Source organism: Neolamprologus brichardi, chromosome 1 (assembly GCF_056152115.1).
Source record: "Neolamprologus brichardi isolate AB-2024 chromosome 1, ASM5615211v1, whole genome shotgun sequence".
Taxonomy (NCBI): domain Eukaryota; kingdom Metazoa; phylum Chordata; class Actinopteri; order Cichliformes; family Cichlidae; genus Neolamprologus; species Neolamprologus brichardi.
This window is the reverse complement of record NC_142104.1, coordinates 38,344,953-38,365,147: the sequence shown is the minus strand read 5'-3', so window position 1 is coordinate 38,365,147 and position 20,195 is coordinate 38,344,953. Positions and strand designations below refer to the sequence as shown.

At 41.6% G+C, this 20,195-nt stretch overlaps 1 protein-coding gene across 5 annotated transcripts in view; it reads left to right on the top strand.

Annotated features, from left to right (window-relative positions):
• Window positions 1-20,195, top strand: part of fat3a (FAT atypical cadherin 3a) — a 163,957-nt gene that overhangs the window by 105,706 nt on the left and 38,056 nt on the right. For all 5 annotated transcript variants that reach the window (XM_087841751.1, XM_087841745.1, XM_087841750.1 and 2 more), the window contains 5 exons: window positions 5,790-5,986; window positions 6,083-6,236; window positions 6,376-6,609; window positions 7,914-8,303; window positions 15,024-15,238. In XM_087841751.1, the coding sequence (XP_087697877.1) occupies window positions 5,790-5,986; window positions 6,083-6,236; window positions 6,376-6,609; window positions 7,914-8,303; window positions 15,024-15,238 (1,190 nt within the window). The remainder of the gene's footprint in view (window positions 1-5,789; window positions 5,987-6,082; window positions 6,237-6,375; window positions 6,610-7,913; window positions 8,304-15,023; window positions 15,239-20,195) is intronic.

Genomic DNA, 20,195 nt, shown 5'->3' with positions numbered 1-20,195 from the left:
CTAATGTTGGCAGATGTCATATTTGGTGGTAGTCTGCCATTTTCCTTGATTTCCTGCAACCTTCCGTGGAATACTGGTGCCAAAATTGTCCAGAATTCTTTGTAGAATTCTGCAGGGTAGCCGTCTGGACCTGGAGCCCTATTATTGGGCATACTTACCAGGGCTTCCTGGAGTTCACCTGGCGTCAGTGGCGAATCCAGTGCCATTGCTTGACTGTCTAGTAATTTTGGAAGAGTTACGTTGTCAAGAATCTGATCAATTTCAGTTTTAGACGGGTTTATTTGTGGTGAATATAGAGTTTCATAGAAATCCCTAAAAATGTTGTTTGTTCTTCCAGGGTCATATATTGTGTTTCCATATAAATCTTTAACAGCACATATAGTTGTTTTTTATTTATTTATTTTTAACTGGTTAGCTAGAAATCGACCTGATTTGTTACTGTGTGCAAAATTCTGCAAGCAAAGTTTTTGTACTAGGAATTGTGTTTTTTTTTATTAATAATTTCATTTAATTCTAGTTTTGTTTTGCATAATTTGTTCATTATTTCTTTATCATGGTTGCACGCAAAGGCTTGTTCTAAAGATTTGATGTTTTTTTTTCTAGTTCCTGAATATTTTTGTTTTCTTTTTTCTTTTTGTGTGATGAGAAATAAATTATTTTACCTCTCATCACAGCTTTTACCTGCTTCCCATAGAACAGAAGCTGATGTTCCGGGAGTGTCATTAAAGTCTAAATATGAAGTCCACTCTTTTTTAAAATATTTAATAAAGTCTTCATCTTTGAGCAGCGATGTATTGAATCTCCAGTTTTTACTTGGTGTAGCGTTCTTCTTATGTATTAGTGTTAAAGATACAGGATCATGATCGCTGACAGCTATAGGGTGAATCTCAGTGTCTGAAATATCACTCAGTAGTGAGCTGTTGACTAGGAAATAATCCAGACGAGAGTAGGAGTGATGGACATGTGAGAAGAAAGAATATTCCTTACTGTTGGAGTGAAGGGAGCGCCATGCATCGCAAAGGCCAAAGTCGCTGATATATTGTTCAATTATATTTGTGGACTGCCAATTGCGCTGAGTTCCTGTTGTGTTGAGCCTATCCATTTCTTCATTTAGTCCAAGGTTGAGGTCGCCTCCAAGAATAAGTGTGCAATCAAGGTGTTCAGAGAGTGCACTAAAAAACCTGTGGAAGAATGAGGATTCATCAACATTTGGACCATATATACTTACAATACATAGCTTTTTGTTAAATACTGATAATTTAATAATAAGGAATCAACCCTCTGGATCTATAACTGTATCGAGTACTATAAAATTAACATTTTTATGTATTAAATTTGCTACTCCCCTTTGTCTGCATAACAGGCTGCAAACACATTAGGAAACTAATGTTTTAAGTTCGTTTAAACCTGTGACAGGCCTGTCAGTCTCTTATAATAAAACAACATCTGCCTGTAGTTTTTTTTTAAGCTGGTTAAATATCTTTAACATTTTTTCTCTGGTGCCAGCTCCATTTCCATTCCATGTGACAAACCTTAGTGTGCCCATAATTGTGTGTGTATGTCTAGTGATGTACGCTGGGTGTTTAGTTTAGACGAAGAGAATGTAGAGACATCACTTGTTTGTAAATAGAAAGAGAAAACAAAATGTGTGGTGAGAGGCTCCATTAGTCTGACTATGTGTGTGTATATTCACTAATATGAACAAGCATGACTTGCGTGTGTGTCCTATAAGTCTGTGTGTGCTGTGAGACTGTTGTAAATGTGCTGCCGTTGAGCACATGTTTTTTGCGTGATCGTGGTGTGTGAATATGCAGAAATAGAGGGTGTTATTTGTAGGTGAGTGGGGAAGTAGGTGATCACAGCAGTGAAAGAAAAGAGAAAGAAAAACCACAAGAACAGTGAGCGACAACAACAAAAAAGAAAAGAAACAGAAACATTCCAATTAAAACAATGACGGAGGGTGACGGTGTTATATCGGCTATGACATCATACTGATATTACAAGGTTAAACCCATGTTAAAGGAGAGAGTGTGAATGAATAAGAAAAGAGTGTAGCGGGTTCTTATCTGGAGTGCAGTCAATATAACCACGGAGTGGTGCCGGGGTCGCGGTAGAGCTGTCCGTCCACGTAGAGCCGGTGTTCCAGATCTACTGGCGTTTAGATCAACTGGCGTTGGTCGAACAGATGTGTGGCAGTCTTGCGTTTCAGGAGCTGCTACCGACAAACCAGCAAAAAAACGCCGAATGTGTCATCTGTGACACTTGTGAGGTTATCTCAAACACACTCCATCAGTCTTGATGCTGTTGAACAACAAAATGTTTAAAAATGTGGCGAGTTTACCTGGTGATATCCTCATGCGCGACGCGATCCCGAAAACAGCAAACAATTAACACCACGCCAATGTTGTTCACAGGACAGCAGGAGTAAACGATCGGGAGACTCTTGTCGTCGTTATTGTCCCCCTCGCACGTTTTATTTCTCCGGTTTCACGGTGTTTGCTTCACAACTAAAGCGTGCAGTTTACTTTGTGTGCACTAACATGGACTTGAATCAACCAGTGCCACCTCTGGCCAAGTGCCACAGCCTACAGCCAGATCAACTTGTGACACACATCTGCAGTACGTTTGAATTTGTTTCATGCACAATGCATTTGTACCTTTCAATTGTGTCTGTTTGTGTGTCATGCAAATAAACCTTTGAAATGAATGAAATGACACTAATATTTCACTAGTGTTGTAACATCACATGTTGTTAGCGTAGTCTGCCTGTGTCTTTTCTCTGCAAACAAACATTTTAGAGTTGGTTGTTATATACAGTCTGTATAAGTATGGTTAATCTAATGAACATTTGTAAGGAGGTGGCAGTTACTGTGAATGTACAGCAGGTGATTAGTAATAAACAGTCAGACAATGACTCTGACAATCTCTTTCAATCTTGCAGATTGAATGCACCTTCTGCGGAAAGTGGTACCACACAGTGTGTGTGGACTTCCCCTGTGCAGAAGGCAACTACAAATGTTGTGGGTGCTAAATAAACAGAAAAAATTGATTCCTGTTGTCTTTGCTTACTGATTGTTTTTAGTGTTGACAATCCACATTGCTGCCATTGCATCTTTCAACATGTTTGTGGGTAGATTTGGATGTACCAGGGGTACCAGATGTTTCCCAAGTTAAACTAGTAGTAGGCTATGGTATTTGGCCACAGGGGGTGGCAGTGGACTGATCTCCATTGGAGACTGCTCCAGCTGCTATGTGATAGTGGATCTGCTACCAATTGAAGATCATATGCAAGTTTTGGAAATTAACCCTTGTATTATGTTGAAAAACAAAAAAATGACATTGATTTTGTTGCGGGTCATTTTGACATAAACGCCAGTAGATCTAAACGGCAGTAGATCTGGAACACCGGTCCACGGCGATGACGGCGCGGGAGCCTCTCTGGATGAAGCTACGTCGAACTGGGAACAGGACCTTGCGTCGTTCCAGGATCTCTTTGGGGAACTGGTAGTTCACGCTGAAGTCCATTCCTTTCAGCTCCCAGCCGCGACTCTTCACCTGTTCCTTCTGTTTGAATTGGCCGAATTTGGCCACAATTGGATGTGGTCTCCCAGTCGGCGACCTCACGGCCCCCAAGCGATGCACTCTTTCGAAGGCGATGTTTTTTACGGTGTCCTCCGGCAGCTTCAGGTGGGTTTTAATGAAGCTTTTCACCGTTGCTTCCGTGTCCTCTCCGGCAGATTCCGGAATACCAGAAAACACAAGGTTGTCTCGCATGCTACGGGCTTGTAGATCAATAGCGGATTCTTTAATTTTTTTATTTTCTATGTTTAACTGGATCACGTTATCGGTTAGAGATTTGACCGACTCCCGTAGCGTGGCAGTTTCAGCGGCAAGCGTTTCCACCTGCTGCTGGCTGAATTCCAGGGATTCTTTGAGAGATTTAAATTCCCAGTGTGAAATCTCCACCAGGGACAGCCTCGCATCGAAACTGGACACTCGCTTGTCGATTGACTCCAGGATGTCTGCAATGTCTTTGCCAAACCATCCTTCTTTGGCAAAACGTCCTACCATAAGTAGTTTATGCACATTTCTGCTGTCACAGAGTAATTCCAGCACCAATTTAAGTAGGTATGACGGTTTGCCACTTAACTTTGCCCATCAGAGTATGCTTGTAGCTCATATGCATACAGCCAGGATGGTTTGCCACTTCATTTTACCCGTTAAAGTATGCTTGTAGGTAACATTCACAAAGGTAGGTTGGTTTGGCAGTCAATTTTACCAGTCAGAGTATTTTTCTAGCTAATATTCACAAAGGTAGGACAATTTGCCACTGAATTTTGTGTTGTGCGCATGCGCAGAAACAACGGGTAGGATGGTTTGCCAGGTAGAATGGAATCCCAGAACACCGGCAGGCAATGTTGTGCCGGGGGAGTCTGCCGGGCGACATCTATTCGATGACGGTGTCTCAATTTTGGCTGGGGAAGATGCACTCTGAGTCTTCTTCATTACTAAAGCACCGGTCGATGTAATCTTGGAGAGCATCAAAACTCTCCCCGTTGTCCTCCAGGGTGTTAGACATGATAGGACAGATGTTGTTAGTTATATGACAATTGATTAGTTTATTTGGCAATACTGAAGCTTAAAGAAACTTTGTTAAATTCTATGCTACCATTCGCTTTTTTTCCGCTATATCTCCGGCGTCTGACGTCACCTACAACATGGGTCGCTTACCTTTTCCCGTCACTTCCCTCGCTAATTTCTAAGGACATTTAATGACAAAGACACACACACACTTAAACTTGACAATCTTGCTCTTTTTCTCTATCACATTCGCACACACATACACCAATATCAGAATAAGATTGTTGATTGCATTTTCGAATTCTTGTGTTCCAGGTGTCTGTTTCTCTTACAAGCTTCTGCCTGTCCTGAAAACCAAGATACACAACAGTGCAGTTCAGACCATAATTCTAATTTCCGAAGCAGCCAGGCAGGACAGCCAAAAAAAGTTAAATAAATTAAAAAACAAAGAAAAAAAACAAAACAGTTTTTTAAAAATCAGCAACAGTATGATGGCACATAGTCACACGATGCAAAGTCTGAAGTAATAGTAGTTCAAGCTACCAGACAGACAACTTGCGTATCTTACACTCAGAGATAAAGACTTTATATAAAGGACCCGATGATTCCACAGGTTTATTTGGCAAACTGATTTTTTTTTTTACTCTCACATATGTATATACTTCTGTGACTATACACTTTCCAGTGGGCTCCAGCCCACTGTTCTCCACTCCAAACCTTACATACCTCTTCTGGGCCTCAGCAGCTACTGAAATAGGGAAGGCATGATTAGCATGATGGATCTCAGTTGTGCCAGGCAGCCTTCCACATCACTGTCCCCTAAACCCACTGCTCCGCCCCTCCCCTGTAGCTGAGCCACAAAACACACCCTGCCACAGCAACATGCTCATTATTTTGCACAGAAATGACAAATTAATGTATGCATACCACTAATGACAATTTTTAAAAATTTATTTAATTGACTTTACTCTGTCAAAACATTTCAAATGAAATTAAGAATGGTGATGTTTATACCCATTTTGAACTTTAAATATAGTTTAAAATTTGAACTTGACTTAGAATGCACAGGTTTTGACTTTGAACTTTGCCTTCAGTCACAGTGAAAACTAAAAATGACCTTTCTGCACTTCAGATTTTACAAATGGATTCACAGCCATACTTAACTCATTTCTTGACTGATTCTGTATTTAATTGTGTGTGCCGCCCAGGTGGGAACTATCGTGGTGTATTTGCCCTGGGTCTGGTCCAGGGTGAGTGGAAGATGTATGTAAAGGGCCCACTCGACAGGGAAGAATGCAACCTATACAACATCAACGTCACAGCTAGTGATGGATTGTTTGTTTCCCAAGCAACAGTAGAAGTGACAGTGGTAGACACCAATGACAACAGCCCAATCTGTGACAAGGTGAGAAATAAAGTTGTGTATTGTTTTGTTTTGTTTTTCTACGTAACTGATTTGGCATAACTAGTTGTGTCCGTGTGTGTGTGTGTGTGACTGCAGGTTATGTATACTGCCTACATTCCAGAGGACCTCCCAGTCACTAGTGTTTTGTTGAGGGTTGGAGCTACAGATGCTGATATGGGTATCAGTGCTTGGATTCAGTACTCTCTACATGGTCCTGGATCCCAAGACTTCACTATTGACCCAGACAGTGGTATGGATGCAGACCAACTTTAAATACACACTTTTTCTCTGAATTAGCATGAATCGCAACTTAATCATACACAAGCCAAATGTCATCCCCCCGTTTGGCTCCATCACAATGTTTCATATCTTGTTTTAAACCTGTCCAGGTGAGATCAAGTCATCTGTGCCTCTGGACCGTGAGATGACACCTAGTTATCAACTGGTTGCCCAGGCTACTGACGGTGGTGGGCGGTGGTGCCGTGCTGTGGTGTATCTGACAGTAACTGATGTGAATGACAATCCACCTATTTTCACCCAGTCTCAGTACACCACCAGCGTCTATGAAGACACAGTCACCAAAGCTCTACTTACACGTATCCAGGCCATAGACCCCGATGAAGGTGATACACTAGGCAACTGTTTATATTATCACTACTACAGGTACTGCTTCTATTGCTAATCTGCATCACAAGAAACCAATTACTCAAGGTGCAACTAATGGAGCAACATCAAAAAAAATTAGCAGTATTTAATATAAATGAGATACACAACATACCTAATTGAAATTTGGCTCTTTCTGAAGTGCTCAAGCTTTCCAGCACTCCTTTTGGATCACTCCCCGGAATTCTCACAAAAACACAAAAAATGTGAAAAATGTCATTAAGCATGATACAGATCATGCTTGCGACCTGATGTGTCTTCTCTGGGTTTGAACCATGAGGAAGAGTTTGGTCATGCTGAAAATGAAAGTTGGATTAGATTGACACAGAGGTCCTTGCTTGTGGACTGTTGTGAACTTGCTTTCATCAAGCAGTGTGAAAATAGCAACCTTCATGCTGGAAGGCACAAATCATTTCACAAGGAGACAACCTTTAAGGAAAAACCATTTTGAAATATTTTTATCAGCAGGGCTGCACATAAGTGGTCCGCAGGTGCACATTCGCTGTCAAAATAAAAGACGCGCACCAGATAAGAAGTTGGAACGCGCGTTTGTGTACATAAGATGTTCTGGAGGAGGACAGACATTTGTTCAGAACTCTTAAAGCTGTCGAAGAAGCAAGCTCCACAAGCAATTACTTTGGTGTTCCTCCACCGCAAAAGAAGCGCGTATTCCCGGAAATTCCGAGAAATTCCGTAAGCAAAGTAATTGCTTACATCTTTAAAACATCGACATCTTTAAGAGCTCTGAACAAATGTCTATCCTCCTCCAGAACATCTTATTTACGCAAATCCGCGTTACAGCTTATCTGGCGTGCGTCTTTTATTTTGACAGCAAATGCGTACCTGCGGACCACTTATGTGCAGCCCTGTTTATCAGACATTTCCAGACACGTTAATTCAAAACCTGCATGAAGTGAAAGAAGCTAATGCAAAACCAAACAGTTCTTTTAGAGAAAAATAGTAACGGGGAAATGTTAATATAAAAGCTTACCTAATATACTGTAGTGCTAAAAAGAAGTTAAACTAATTGTATACAAATTTTGAAGTGCTTAAAATATTCAGTCTAATAGTTAATAGAGTTTTATAGAGGTTTTATGTCAGGCCACTATTAAATAAATTTTTTATAACTGGGTATAAATCTCATATCGTCTCCTACAAAAAATAACAACATTTGGTAAGAAGACAAATCCAAGCACTGGCAAACGTGTTGTTTTCAGTATACTGAGGCCCAACGCTTCACCCTTTTCTTTTGACATTGCTGTAGGTCCGGGGCGTATGGTGATCTATTCCCTGGCTGACTCTGCAGGAGGATTTTTCTCTATCGACAAATACTCAGGCATCGTGGTCCTGGAACGAGTTCTCGACCGTGAAATCCAGCCATTTTATCAGATAACAGTTTGTGCATCTGATCAAGGCTCACCACTCCCACTCTACTCACTGGTCAATGTCACAATTACTGTCCTGGACATCAATGACAATCCACCTGTGTTTGAGCGACGTGATCAGTTGGCATCTGTGCCAGAAGATGTGGGAGTAGGTACTGAAGTTCTGAGAGTTTACGCTGCCAGCAAGGACATCGGGACTAATGCTGAGATTACTTACAGTATCCGATCAGGGAATGAGCACGGAAAGTTCCACATTCATCCACTCACTGGTGAGTGAGGGACACCCTCTCACTTTGTGTAGATGTTACAGTATTAGTCTGTGCTTTTCATTGCTCTTACAGTTTCTAAGATGTTATATATCTGTATCTTTCTCTAACTTGATCTCTATCAGCTTTCACTATGCTATGTTGACTCACAACATTATCTGTTGTTCTTAGGGCCATTAAAAATCTGTCACAGATTTTCATCATAAGGTAGAATGTGCATGAGCATCAGTGAATATCAAGGCTTGGCTATACAAATTGCCCATCAATATTGTAATTATAACAATAATAATAATAATGATAGTTTATTTGTACTGCACTTTTAAAAACCAGGGTTACAAAGTGCTTTTCAGAAACAATGAAAAAAGAACAATCAAAGGATAAAAATAAGAAATCAATTAAACTATTTATGCAGCACTCAAGTCTAATCTTAAAATCAGAATAAGATACAATTGTAATTTAATGTGGTTCCAGTTTTAGTGAGTAAAAAAACAAAACATGTTATATATTTTAGGTTCTTCAAAATAGCCAGCCTTTGCTTTGATTACTGCTTTGCATACTCATGGCATTCTCTTGATAAGCTTCATGAGGTAGTTACCTGAAATGGTTTTCCAACAATCTTGAGGATTTTCCAGAGATGCTGACAACCATCTAGCAGAGCACTCCATCACTCTCCTTGGTTAAACAGCCCTTACACAACCTGGAGATGTGTTTGGGGTTTGTCCTGTTGAAAAATAAATAATGGTCCAACTAGAGTTGGATGTCTCGAGACCACTTTTACGTGGTCTTGGTCTCGACGGACTTTGGTCTTGGTCTTCTTTTGGTCTCGGATCCCTCGGTCTTGTCTTGGTCTCGTTGTCTCGGTCTTGCTTTCTCAGATCGACACAGTGCTCGGGAGATTTGGAGTCAACCATCGGCGGGGCGGGGGGTGGCTTACTGGGCTTAAGCCCGGGTCATTTTTTCAGAAGCCCGGGGTCTTTTGGAGTGTAATTTGTTTCATAGTTAGATGCCTGACTGACAACTGTGTAAAACAAAAACTACACACAATATTCCAAGCAAATAGCGCACAGTCATAAATTCCCCCTAATTCTCGTATGATCCGAGCTCAGGCACTAGGCGACTGAGCACAGCACTTATCCATGTGAGCGAGCGGGGAGAAGCTGCTGCCTGCGAGTTTGCTGTTGGAGAAGTGCAGACAGAGGAGAGCTTAAGTTTGACCAGGTACCAAAGCAAATCATTCTTACTGTACAAATAATGTAAATATGACGGTGTATCACAAAAGATTGATATCAAACTGATCACTTGAACCATATTACGTTACTTGCTCTTTGAGTGAATCAACAAATGGCGAAATGAAAAGCTGAACAACAATGCTGCTTTTTTAGAGAGTCTTCGCTTACATGTGTGTTTATTTCATATTTTCAGTTGTTAGCCTAAAAAAAGCACTCTAAATCGGTTTCAGTTATGTACTGATGAACATAACAATAGACATAAGGGGCTTCTTTCAAAGAAAAAACTCAGGTAGATGTTATTTTATATATTATGCTTTGTATGTTGTTCAGTATATTTCTATTTTTTTTACTGTTAAACATGAATTTAGAGTAAACTTGTTTTGTTTTAGATAAATAAATATTGAAATATATTTTGAATTAGTTAAATGACAGAATAAAGAGAGACAGAGAGATGTCTATTTTTTTTTTAACTTTCATCAAATTTAGGAGTACATATACACATACACTAAGTTTATTGTTAATTAATAAGAAAACTGCAGACGATTCCATTCTGAGCTTAAGAAGCTTCTGATAGGTTTGTAGAGTCCATGTGAGTAAATTGGTGGTACACCTGTGGTACACCTGTAGAGCCTTTTTCTTAGACATGGGAAAATCAAGAGATGTCAACCAAAACTCCAGGAAAAGAATTGTGGAGCTCCATAAGTGTGGCTAAATTTTGAATACAATTTGGGTGCCATTTGCAATTAAGAAATACAGAAAATTTCTCTCTTTACTCTTAAATTTAACAAATATGTTTTTTATATTTATCTAAAAAATAAACATTTAGTCTGATTTGATGTGTTGGGAAGCACTAATGTAACAAAGTGTTCCGCAGGTTTCCTCTGTGGTGGCCATCTTGTTTTCCCAGTAAAAAGGAGGCCTGCCTCAATTGCACCTCTTTTATAGGCCAGTCTGAATTGAGAAGGCGTGGTCTTTAGAGTATTTAAAGTGGGCAGGAAATGGATTGGGGACCATTTTTGAGAAGTTGCTGTCTGTATGTGCATGATATTGGCAAGAGGCAATAAAGGACATTGGAGAGTGGCAGCTGAAATGTGTGGCTTACACTGGCAACAACATGAGAAAACAGACCCTTGCTCCAGACAAACAAGAAAAAGATCCATTTGAGGTGGATCTGTCTCATGTGTATATAGCCTACACAGAGGAGAGTATGCAGCAGTCGCTGATGAAACTAGAGAGGCCCAGGACCTCTAAAAGTAGCAAGCCATCAGGCTCCGTACGCTCTGCAGGTTCACAGTTTGGGCAGCGGTTTGATCCCTCTGTCGTCTCTGCTGGAGTTTAACTGTGAACATCTTGGGTCCAATAATCTGGACTGTTCATATTACAGAAAACCAAGGGAAGAACCCATATCTCCTCTTCACTGTGTGTGAATGGGTGGATGACTGGATGTGTAAAGCGCTTTGGGGTCCTTGGGGCCCCTTAAAGCACTATATAAATACAGGCCATTTACCATTTACCATTTCACCTAAAGGCCCTTTTCCTAGAGTAACTACTCGGATCGACTCGGCACAGTTCACCACATTCTTCAGGGTTTTCCATTAGGTTACAGTACCTGGTTCTAAATCATCCTCATCAGCCATTGCTCCTTCAGGTGGTGGTCATTGTTTGCCTGCCTTCTCTTTCTTCCATGTCAGCAATGGGGCTTTTCCTTGTCCCACGGTTTCTTCCACGTCCTACACCTCTCATTTAGCATGTTTTCTCCTTCATTCACAGGCGTAACCAAATCCCACTCCTGACACCACTGTTACGCAGAGAGGTGTGGTGAGGGAAATATCAGACTTCACTCTATCTTAACTGAAGTAATTGCTTTATTGCCTCTTGTCAATATCATGCACATACAGACAGCAACTTCTCAAAAATGCCCCCCCCCGTGTGTGTGTGTGTGTATATATGTGTATATATATATATATATATATATATATATATATATATATATCCATCCATCCAGGCGCTGGAGCCTATCCCAGCTGTCATAGGGCGAGAGGCGGGGTACACCCTGGACAGGTCGCCAGTCTGTCGCAGGGCTAACACACAGGGACAGACAACCATTCGCACTCACATTCACTCGCACATTCATACCTAGTGGCAATTTAGATTTTATATATATATATATATATATATATATATATATATATATATATATATATATTTGAGACAGAGAGAGACAGATAAACTTCAACTTTATTTGTTTTTAAAAAGCTTTAGATAATTCACTTATGAGTTGAGGTTAGGCAGGCCATTCCCATTCCACAACTGAGGAGCTCTAATGGCAAATTGGTTTACGTGTTAGGTGGGAACAGTTAGCAGGTTTCTGCCTTCGGATCTAAGACTGTACACTGGTTGATACAGGAGTGGTTGGAGCTGCAGTCTCTCTATCAAAGTTTGATAGTTTATTGTATAAAATATTGCAATAGGTTAAGTAGTACAAAAATAGAGCATTCGTCTATATTAGTAGTTCATCTGTAAACCTCATAAGTACATTCTCAGTACTATGATAATGTCTAAAGCATGACTGAAATTCAGAATTTCAGAGATGTTGTTCTGACATAATACTTCAGGAAAATGAGGACAGAGCATCTTCTCCAAGAGTTTTGCTATAAGTAAGTGGTCTGTAATTAATTTAGTCAGAAGAAAGGCCATAATTTTGGACGAGTCCTGTTGCTTCCTATTTATTCCTATCTTTCTATTCCCTCCCGCTCTGTTGATCTGCTATACAGTACATCGTACAGGAGCAGTACTTCTAGTAAATGTTCTAGCTGAATATTTACTTAACTTTCTCTCTCCTCTAACCAATGCTCTTACAAAAATTCCACCATTTGGTTCGGGGAATATCACCACGACAAGCACCAACTACCTTGTGGCCGCAGCTCAGTGCAGCAGTTTCGGCAATGGAGGTGCTGAAACATGGTCTATTCGGACTCCATGTCCCCAGTCTCCCTCGGAATGCTGTTGAAGCTCTGCCAGAGGTGTGAGTTGAAGATCTTGCGGACCGGAGCCTCTGCTAGGCGTTCCCAGCACACCCTCACTGTACATTTAGGCGCACCAGGTCTGTCCTGTGCTGTGTCCTGATCCAACTCACCACCATGTGGTGATCAGTTGACAGCTCAGCCCCTCTCTTTACCCAATTGTCTAAAACATATGGCCTCAGGTCTGGTGATACGATTACAAAATTGATCATTGACCTGTGGCCTAGAGTGTCCTGGTGCCACATGCACTTATGGACACTCTTATGTTCGAACATGGTGTTCGTTATGGCCAAACTGTGGTTTGCACAGAAGTCCAATAACAAAACACTACTCTGGTTCAGATCCGGGAGGCCGTTCCTCCCAATCACACCCTTCCAGGTCTTGCTGTCATTGCCCACATGAGCATTGAAGTCTCCCAGTAGGACAACGGAGTCCCTATGAGGAGCACCCTCCAGTGCCCCACCCAGGGACTCCAAGAAGGCTGGGTACTCTGAACTGCCGCTCGGAGCATAAGCGCAGACGACGGTCAGGACCCATTCCCTGACCCGAAGGCGAAGGGAAGAAACCCTCTCATCCACTGGGAGAAACCCCAACATACCAGCAGCAAGCTGAGGGGATACCGAGATACCCACCCCGGCCCGCCGCCTCTCACCATGGGCAACTCCAGACTGAGACAGAGCCCAGCTTCTATCCAAGAGGCTGGTTCCAGAGCCCAGGCCATGCATTTAGGTGAGCCCGTATATATCTAGCCAGTACCTCTCAACCTCACGCACTAGCTCAGGCTCCTTCCCCATTCCATGTCCCAGTTGCCAGTCTTGGTAGCCAGGGTTCGGTCTGTCAGGACCTCCGCTCCTGGCTGCCGTCCGGCTCACATTGAACCCGATCTCTACCTGGCTCCAGGGCGAGGCCCCGGTAACCCTATCCCGGGCAGGGTGAACTGTTCCTATGATGGTCTTTTCATAGGGGTCTTCTGAATCGCTCTTTGAGTTGTCATAGTAGCAAATATACAACAAACAACAAGCACTCATATAAAATGAGTTATAATGGATAAAGACTAAGATAAATGGATTATTATGGAAATATTGAGATATAGGTATAACTATGAATATAAAAGGACAACTATTTGTGCAACTATGTAGTGGTATTAAAAAGTGACACGGTGCATTAAGGTTTGATTAATTCTGTTCCACATGTGTGGGTCTGACTCAAGTGGAAGAATTACAGAGTCTGATAGCAGCAGGAAGGAATGATCTCCTGTAACGTTCCATCGGACAGCAAGGTTGAAGGAACCTATTGCTGAAACTGCTCTTCAAGTCATCCAGTGTGTTATGGATAGGGTGGGTGTCATTGTCCATGATTGCCAGCAGTCTTGTCAGCCTTCTGTTGCTGATCACCTCCTTCAGGGTGGCGAGCTTTATGCCAACAACAGACTCGGCCTTCCTGATGAGTTTGTTCAGTCTGTTTGCATCCTTTGCTTTGATTCCTGCACCCCAGCATTTTTGAAATATCCTCATTAAAAAGAAAAGCAAAAGTAAAAGAAAGGTTGCATATTTCAAATATTTTTTAATCTTCTTTATCTTTATCTTCATCTTCTTTATCTTGTAAAATTTTCATTATCAATTCAATTATTTTTCCTTGCCCATTGCCCTTGGTCTGGATCTCCATTCAAGATCTTGGCTCATTGGGTGAGGATGATCATGAAAAACGTGGTTGATCTACCCAAAACTAAAGGAGGTGATTCGAGAATGACTTTATGTAAGCCACCGCTCCTCCATTTTGAAAGGAGCCAGTTGAGCTGGTTTGAGCATAAGGATGCCTCATTGACACCTGGTAGGTGGTGTGTTTCAGGCATGTCCTACTTAGGGTTACCCTAACCCAGGGCTTACTGGAGACAACAGATCTGTCAGCTGGCTTGGAAGTGACTTGATGTGGAAGTTGGAAGAGTTAGCCGGGGTAAGGGACTTCTATATTTAGACTGCTGCCCCCTGTGACCCAAACTTGGATACGTGGCAGAAATGGATGGATAGATGGATGAAAAATACTTAATTATGGTACACATGTCCTTCTAGAATTTACCAAATGTGTAAATGCCTTCTATTTAAGGGTTTTAAATAGAAGGCTGTATAAACTATATAATGATGGTAAGTATTTATAGCAACAATATGAGCTCAGAAAGTAGAGCAGGTGATCCAATCGCTATAAGGCATTTCCCAACCTCTCACAATCCGCACAAGACCTCCAACTGGTCAGTGCATTTGGCGGTGTGTAAGAGTGATTTGTTATCGATTGTAGGTATAGAATAAAATAAATGAAGTGTTGTGTGAAATGGCAAATTTCGCTTATTGCTTTAAGGAGTCAATATGATTAGTAAAGCAATTTATAATCTCCCAGTTTGTTAACATTTTGAAATTCCAACCCATTACAAATGTCTATAATTATCTTCTCTTCCCCTTTCCCTTTCTCTTATTCAGGTGCCATTTTAGTTGCCCAGCCTCTTGATTATGAGACCTGCAGAGATTACTTCCTGACAATAGAGGCTCGTGATGGTGGCACGCCCTCTTTGAGTGCCATTACTACTGTGAACATAGACCTAACAGATGTAAATGACAATCCACCCATGTTTAGCCACAGTGTCTACACTGCAGTGGTGTCAGAGGATGCCACTGTTGGCGAGCCTGTTGTTCAGGTATGTTTAAAGAATTAGTCAGGTTTTCGCTGCATGTATGTCTGAAGTAGTCGACTAGTCACTAATTGCAACTAGACTAATTTAATAGTTGACGCGTTGTTTGAAGTTTTGTAAGATCCTGAAAGACAAAGGAATAAGTAGTAGGATTGAAGAGTGTAATAATGCACTGAAACGGAAGATGGCAGCAATGCATGTACAAGGATGCAGGCTGCCAATAAATGCCAAAGAAGAAGAAGCAGTCTCTGGTATCGTAGCTGTGTCCAAATTTAGGGGCTGCACCCTTCGGAGGCTGCATTTGTAGGCCGATTACATTACAGCAGGGGTAGGCAACCTTTCTGATGATGAGTGCCATCTAAAATTTCCTCAAAAGTCAATGTGCCATATGATTGCATTAGCAATAAATTTAATAACGCTCTATATCAACAGTTACACACTATATAGAACAACTTTATAGTATTATATTTGTTCGCATATGTTGGCAGCTATCTGCGAATAGTTATCAGCTACTTTGAAACAAAAAAAAGGACACTTTTTCCATAACAGCAAATGAACTGTACAACAGAAAATCCAACAAATGCTATTTATGGTCTTCTCACAACTATGATAAGAAAAATAAACTGGGCCAATATGGCATGTTTGTTAATACAAGGATACACGTTTATGTGATCTCAGGTCTCCCACTCAGAGACACAGGTCTCAGAATATAGGCGCAAGTATAACTTGTCAGGTAGTGATGTCCAGCAGGTGAAAATGCAAGCTCCATGAACACGCACAGCTATAGATTCCAGCTGCGTTCGTAGTTCTGCAAACTTTGACCCCCACAGAGTCAAGGTTTTCACTTCAATCAGCTGCATTTTGATGTCCTCTGTGTCCAGCCAGTTAATGTGAGGCAAATCCAGCTGCTCATTAAAGCTTTCTGGTTTGATCAGAAAAGAGAACATTGGTCCATACGCCTGAAAGTCACGAAAACACATTGTGAATTCTGTCTCAAGTCTACGGATGTATCCGTGTATTTACGTGGTGCTAATGCTGCGCTGAGCAGACAGCTCCTGAAGCTTTTGAGGTTTTGGAAATTTCGACATCACTTGCAAAAACTGCCAGCTAGCACGTCCCTCTCACCACTAAGTTATTTTTAGCCAATTACAAGTTGAATCTCGTAGTTGGGGTTGTTAGCTAAGATACCGTCATTAAGAAGCGGCACAACTTATGTGTCTATGCAAGCTAATTTGCGATGCACTGCTGGCCTGGCCATTTATTTTTTAATACACCTTCTCAGATTAATTCACTGCTTGTCACACCCAGGGCTGGACTGGGAAAAGACTAGAGACCAGCCCACCAGGTATTATAGGAAAAGCCATAAACTTAGCCATAACTTTGGTTGTAAGATTCAAATAACTATTTAATAAAAGCTAGACATTTTAAATGAGAATAAGAAAGAAAAGTATTTCTTTGTGCCCCCCTTTCCCTGTTAATGCCCTACCTGGCCCCACTGGCAAAACTTTGCTAGACCCGCCCCTGCACAGTTACCAGCTGTCAGCTACTTAGAAAAGGATCCTCGTGTTATTTGTCTCTCAGAAACAGTTCATAACTTGCCTTCAACTCATTCATGTCACCTAAAAGTTAAACCTGTTTCTCCATCACAGCTCTGGTGATTCAGTAAGGACATCTCCTGGTTTCATCTTCATGTTTCCCTCTCACCAGATAACCAAACCGATATCATGACCAGCAGCTTTACAGCTGTGGCTCCAGCAAACGTCAGCTGATACTAGAAAGTAATATTAAATAAATTGTAACAACAGCTGATCAAGCTTAAACGTGCTGCCGTTGTTTAGCGCGACATCTACTGGTTTTCTCTTTCTGGCGCAAAGTGGGAGATAAACAAACAAGAGAGACAGGACTTCCGACAGAAAAGACAATCAGTTGATCATTGATCAGTTTAATAATTGAAGTAGCAACAGGAGAGGAAGGGGGTGAGAATGACAGAAGAAGAGGCAGCTGCAGCGTAAAGATGCGGAATAACTCCAGCTTTGTGTCTTTTTCATTGTAGCTGAAGTACGGGACAAACTGCATTCCTTTTCACCTCAATACGAAATATTTTCTCTAAATACGAGACGATTCCCTTTTTTAGGGGACGGTTGGCAACTCTAATAATTAACCTTATGAAGAAAATAAAGTTCACTATCAGTAACATCATAGCACCCACCCAGCTGTATAGAAACTCCGTCATGCTAGCTAGTACCCAGTACAAAAAAGTCAGCATAACAAAAAAATAATACACCTTTATATCTGACCCAGATATCTGACCCAGATAGACTGCAGGTCATAACTTCTTACCTGAAGTTCAGTTCACCTGACACTCAGACGGCGTCCGCCTCGGGCCGCCTTGTACTTTTCCTCATCCACCTGCTGGCCTCCACCACTTGCTAATGTTACGGAATCTGTGAAAGCTCCGCGATAGCCACCACACAAAGTAACAAATAACGACCCTATCTAAATCCCAGTAACTATTAACGCATTCCTGATTTTGGCATAATAACTAGTTACCGTGCTCTTTACCACAATAATAACGTACTTACTGTAACGCGTACTTAATAACGCATTAGTCCCTACACTGGTCACGACTCACTCGATAAAGCCTATCATTCAATATGAGAAAGCACGGGTAGGTCCGCTCGGCTTTAGGACGCACCAGGTGACCATCAACTACTATCACTTGGTTGAAGGCTGAGTATAGGGTGTCGTCCTGTATGGCTTTCTTAGCCCTTGCTAGCTGCTGGTTAATGTCCTGCTTAAGTGCGTTTAGCTCTTCTTTCATAGTTTTATTAAAATTGTCCTTAAAGTAAGCCAGGGTCCGACTTTAGTTTGGCCTTTAAGTTACTGATTTGTCGGCTGATTACCTTAATTTCCCCATGTAGGGACCAGCAAAGGCTGCCACTTCTCCACCACCATGTTCCCTATTCATGCTAGCATGCTCTTCTTCTTGTGTTGAGACTACCTTCTTTGTACTCCCAGACATACTGTCTAAAAGAGAAGTTGTCAAATCAAGTATTTATTTGAATTTTAGGGGGAAATTCTGCTCTACTATCGGGAGTTCAGGTTTAGTCAGCCATCTCGCTCTAATGCCAACTGGAAGCCACAAAGCAGCTGTTCAAACGTCATCACCCAGAAAACTGCCCTTTTGAGGCGTTCCCACTCTGAATAGTGAGAGATAAGCTTGTTTAGTGGATATTAATGCACTTCTGTAACATCCATACTCATTACCGCTTTGATTTCAAAATATTTTTTCTGTATTTCTCTAATGATTTTGACATTTTGACATTCTGTGAAAGGACGCTGTTTTTCACAGCATAGAATATCGTATAGTATATACTGTATATACACATATACAGTATATACATGGCTTTTGGAAGCCACTACTAGTATGAAAAGAGGAGTTTTTACTAATTTAAGGTGGCTTTTCATTTGCACCTTGTGATACACTTGTTGCAAATCTGCTTCCCTTTGGCCAGGGTGCTCTGTTCATTCTCACATTAACATATGATTTTGCTTCATCAGCATCCTTAATTGTGCCAAACAAAGGATCTGCAGCTGTTTTCGCTTGTCTGTTTATGAATCTGATCAGATCTGTACACTTTACTCTCCTTCTACTTGTTTCTTGAATGTCAAAGGCAGAAACTCTGCACATTTCTCTCATTTTATATGGCAGCTTCGACACAATAACTCTGAGATTAGTGGAGTTCTCAATCTTTTGTAGGTGACTGATGTCTTGTTACAACCACTGAGAAACAGGGAATAGCTATGAAGAGCTTTTCCATCATCTGGTTTAATGTGTGGCCAGTTGAATGCTTGGTTCATGTTGGCAGTTGCACTTCTCATTTCTTTACTATAATGATTAAACAGCAAACTTCTGGCCTCACTGTAGGCTTCCTGAGGATTTATGTGCTGGCAACTTCTTACCAAATCTCTGGGTTTAACTCCAATAAACTGTTCAAGGTAATGCAAACTGTCACTGCCCTGGACACCTTGACCTGGCTTCCTGAGGATAGGAGTCACTGAGGTGGCTTGAAGCTGGAAGCTGTTCCACTCCTGACTCCAACGAACAGTTGATGTCAACTGTAAGAGGGCACAGAGTAGGTAGACATGCTCTGACCAATGTTGTCTGCATGGGGTCCAGGGTGCATGTGGAGGATGTGGACTGAAAGACCCACTTGGTGACCTGGGAAGAATTCACAGACGAAAAAGGGGAGAAGTAGCATGGAGTTAGATGTGCTACGGGGAATGCCGTCCTGAAATTGATGTGCAGGTGCCAGAAGCTATTGATGGATGGAGTTAATTTTTCTTGGAAAAAGTCCAAAAACTTATTGCAGAGGTCAGTGGCACCTGAAAAGAGAGGTGGATCAATGGGGTGAAGTAGTTGGTTGATGGTGGAGAACACCAATCTGGGATGATTTTGCTGTTGGTGAGTGAGGGAAGAGTAATAATGAGTCTTGGCCTGAGAGAGAGCTGCTTAATAGGACCTCACATGGTCTTTATATGCCTCAAGGTGGACAGTGAGATCAGACCTTTTGTAGAGCCTCTCAAGTCGGTGGCCAGTGGTCTTTAGGTCACAGAGATGCGAGGTGAACCATGAGGCAGGGAAGGTAAAAGAGGCGGCCCGAGTTTTATGGGGGACAAGACAGTTGAGGCTGCTAGATACGGCCGCATTATAATGGTTAACAAGTGTGTCAACCATGTTGATGGGTGGGTCTGAAGCCAAGTGGGTTGCGATCAGATTGTTCAGGGCCAATGTACTGACAGCCTTAAACTTCCTGTATGGTATGCAATGGTACATTAAGTGCGCAGCCTAGGTACAGGAACAATAACAGAAAAGTACACACCAAGATAGTCAGAAACAGCAAGGTTCAAGCACTTCAGATTGGAAGTGGTAGTGTCGGAGGAGATAACTAGATCCAGCCTG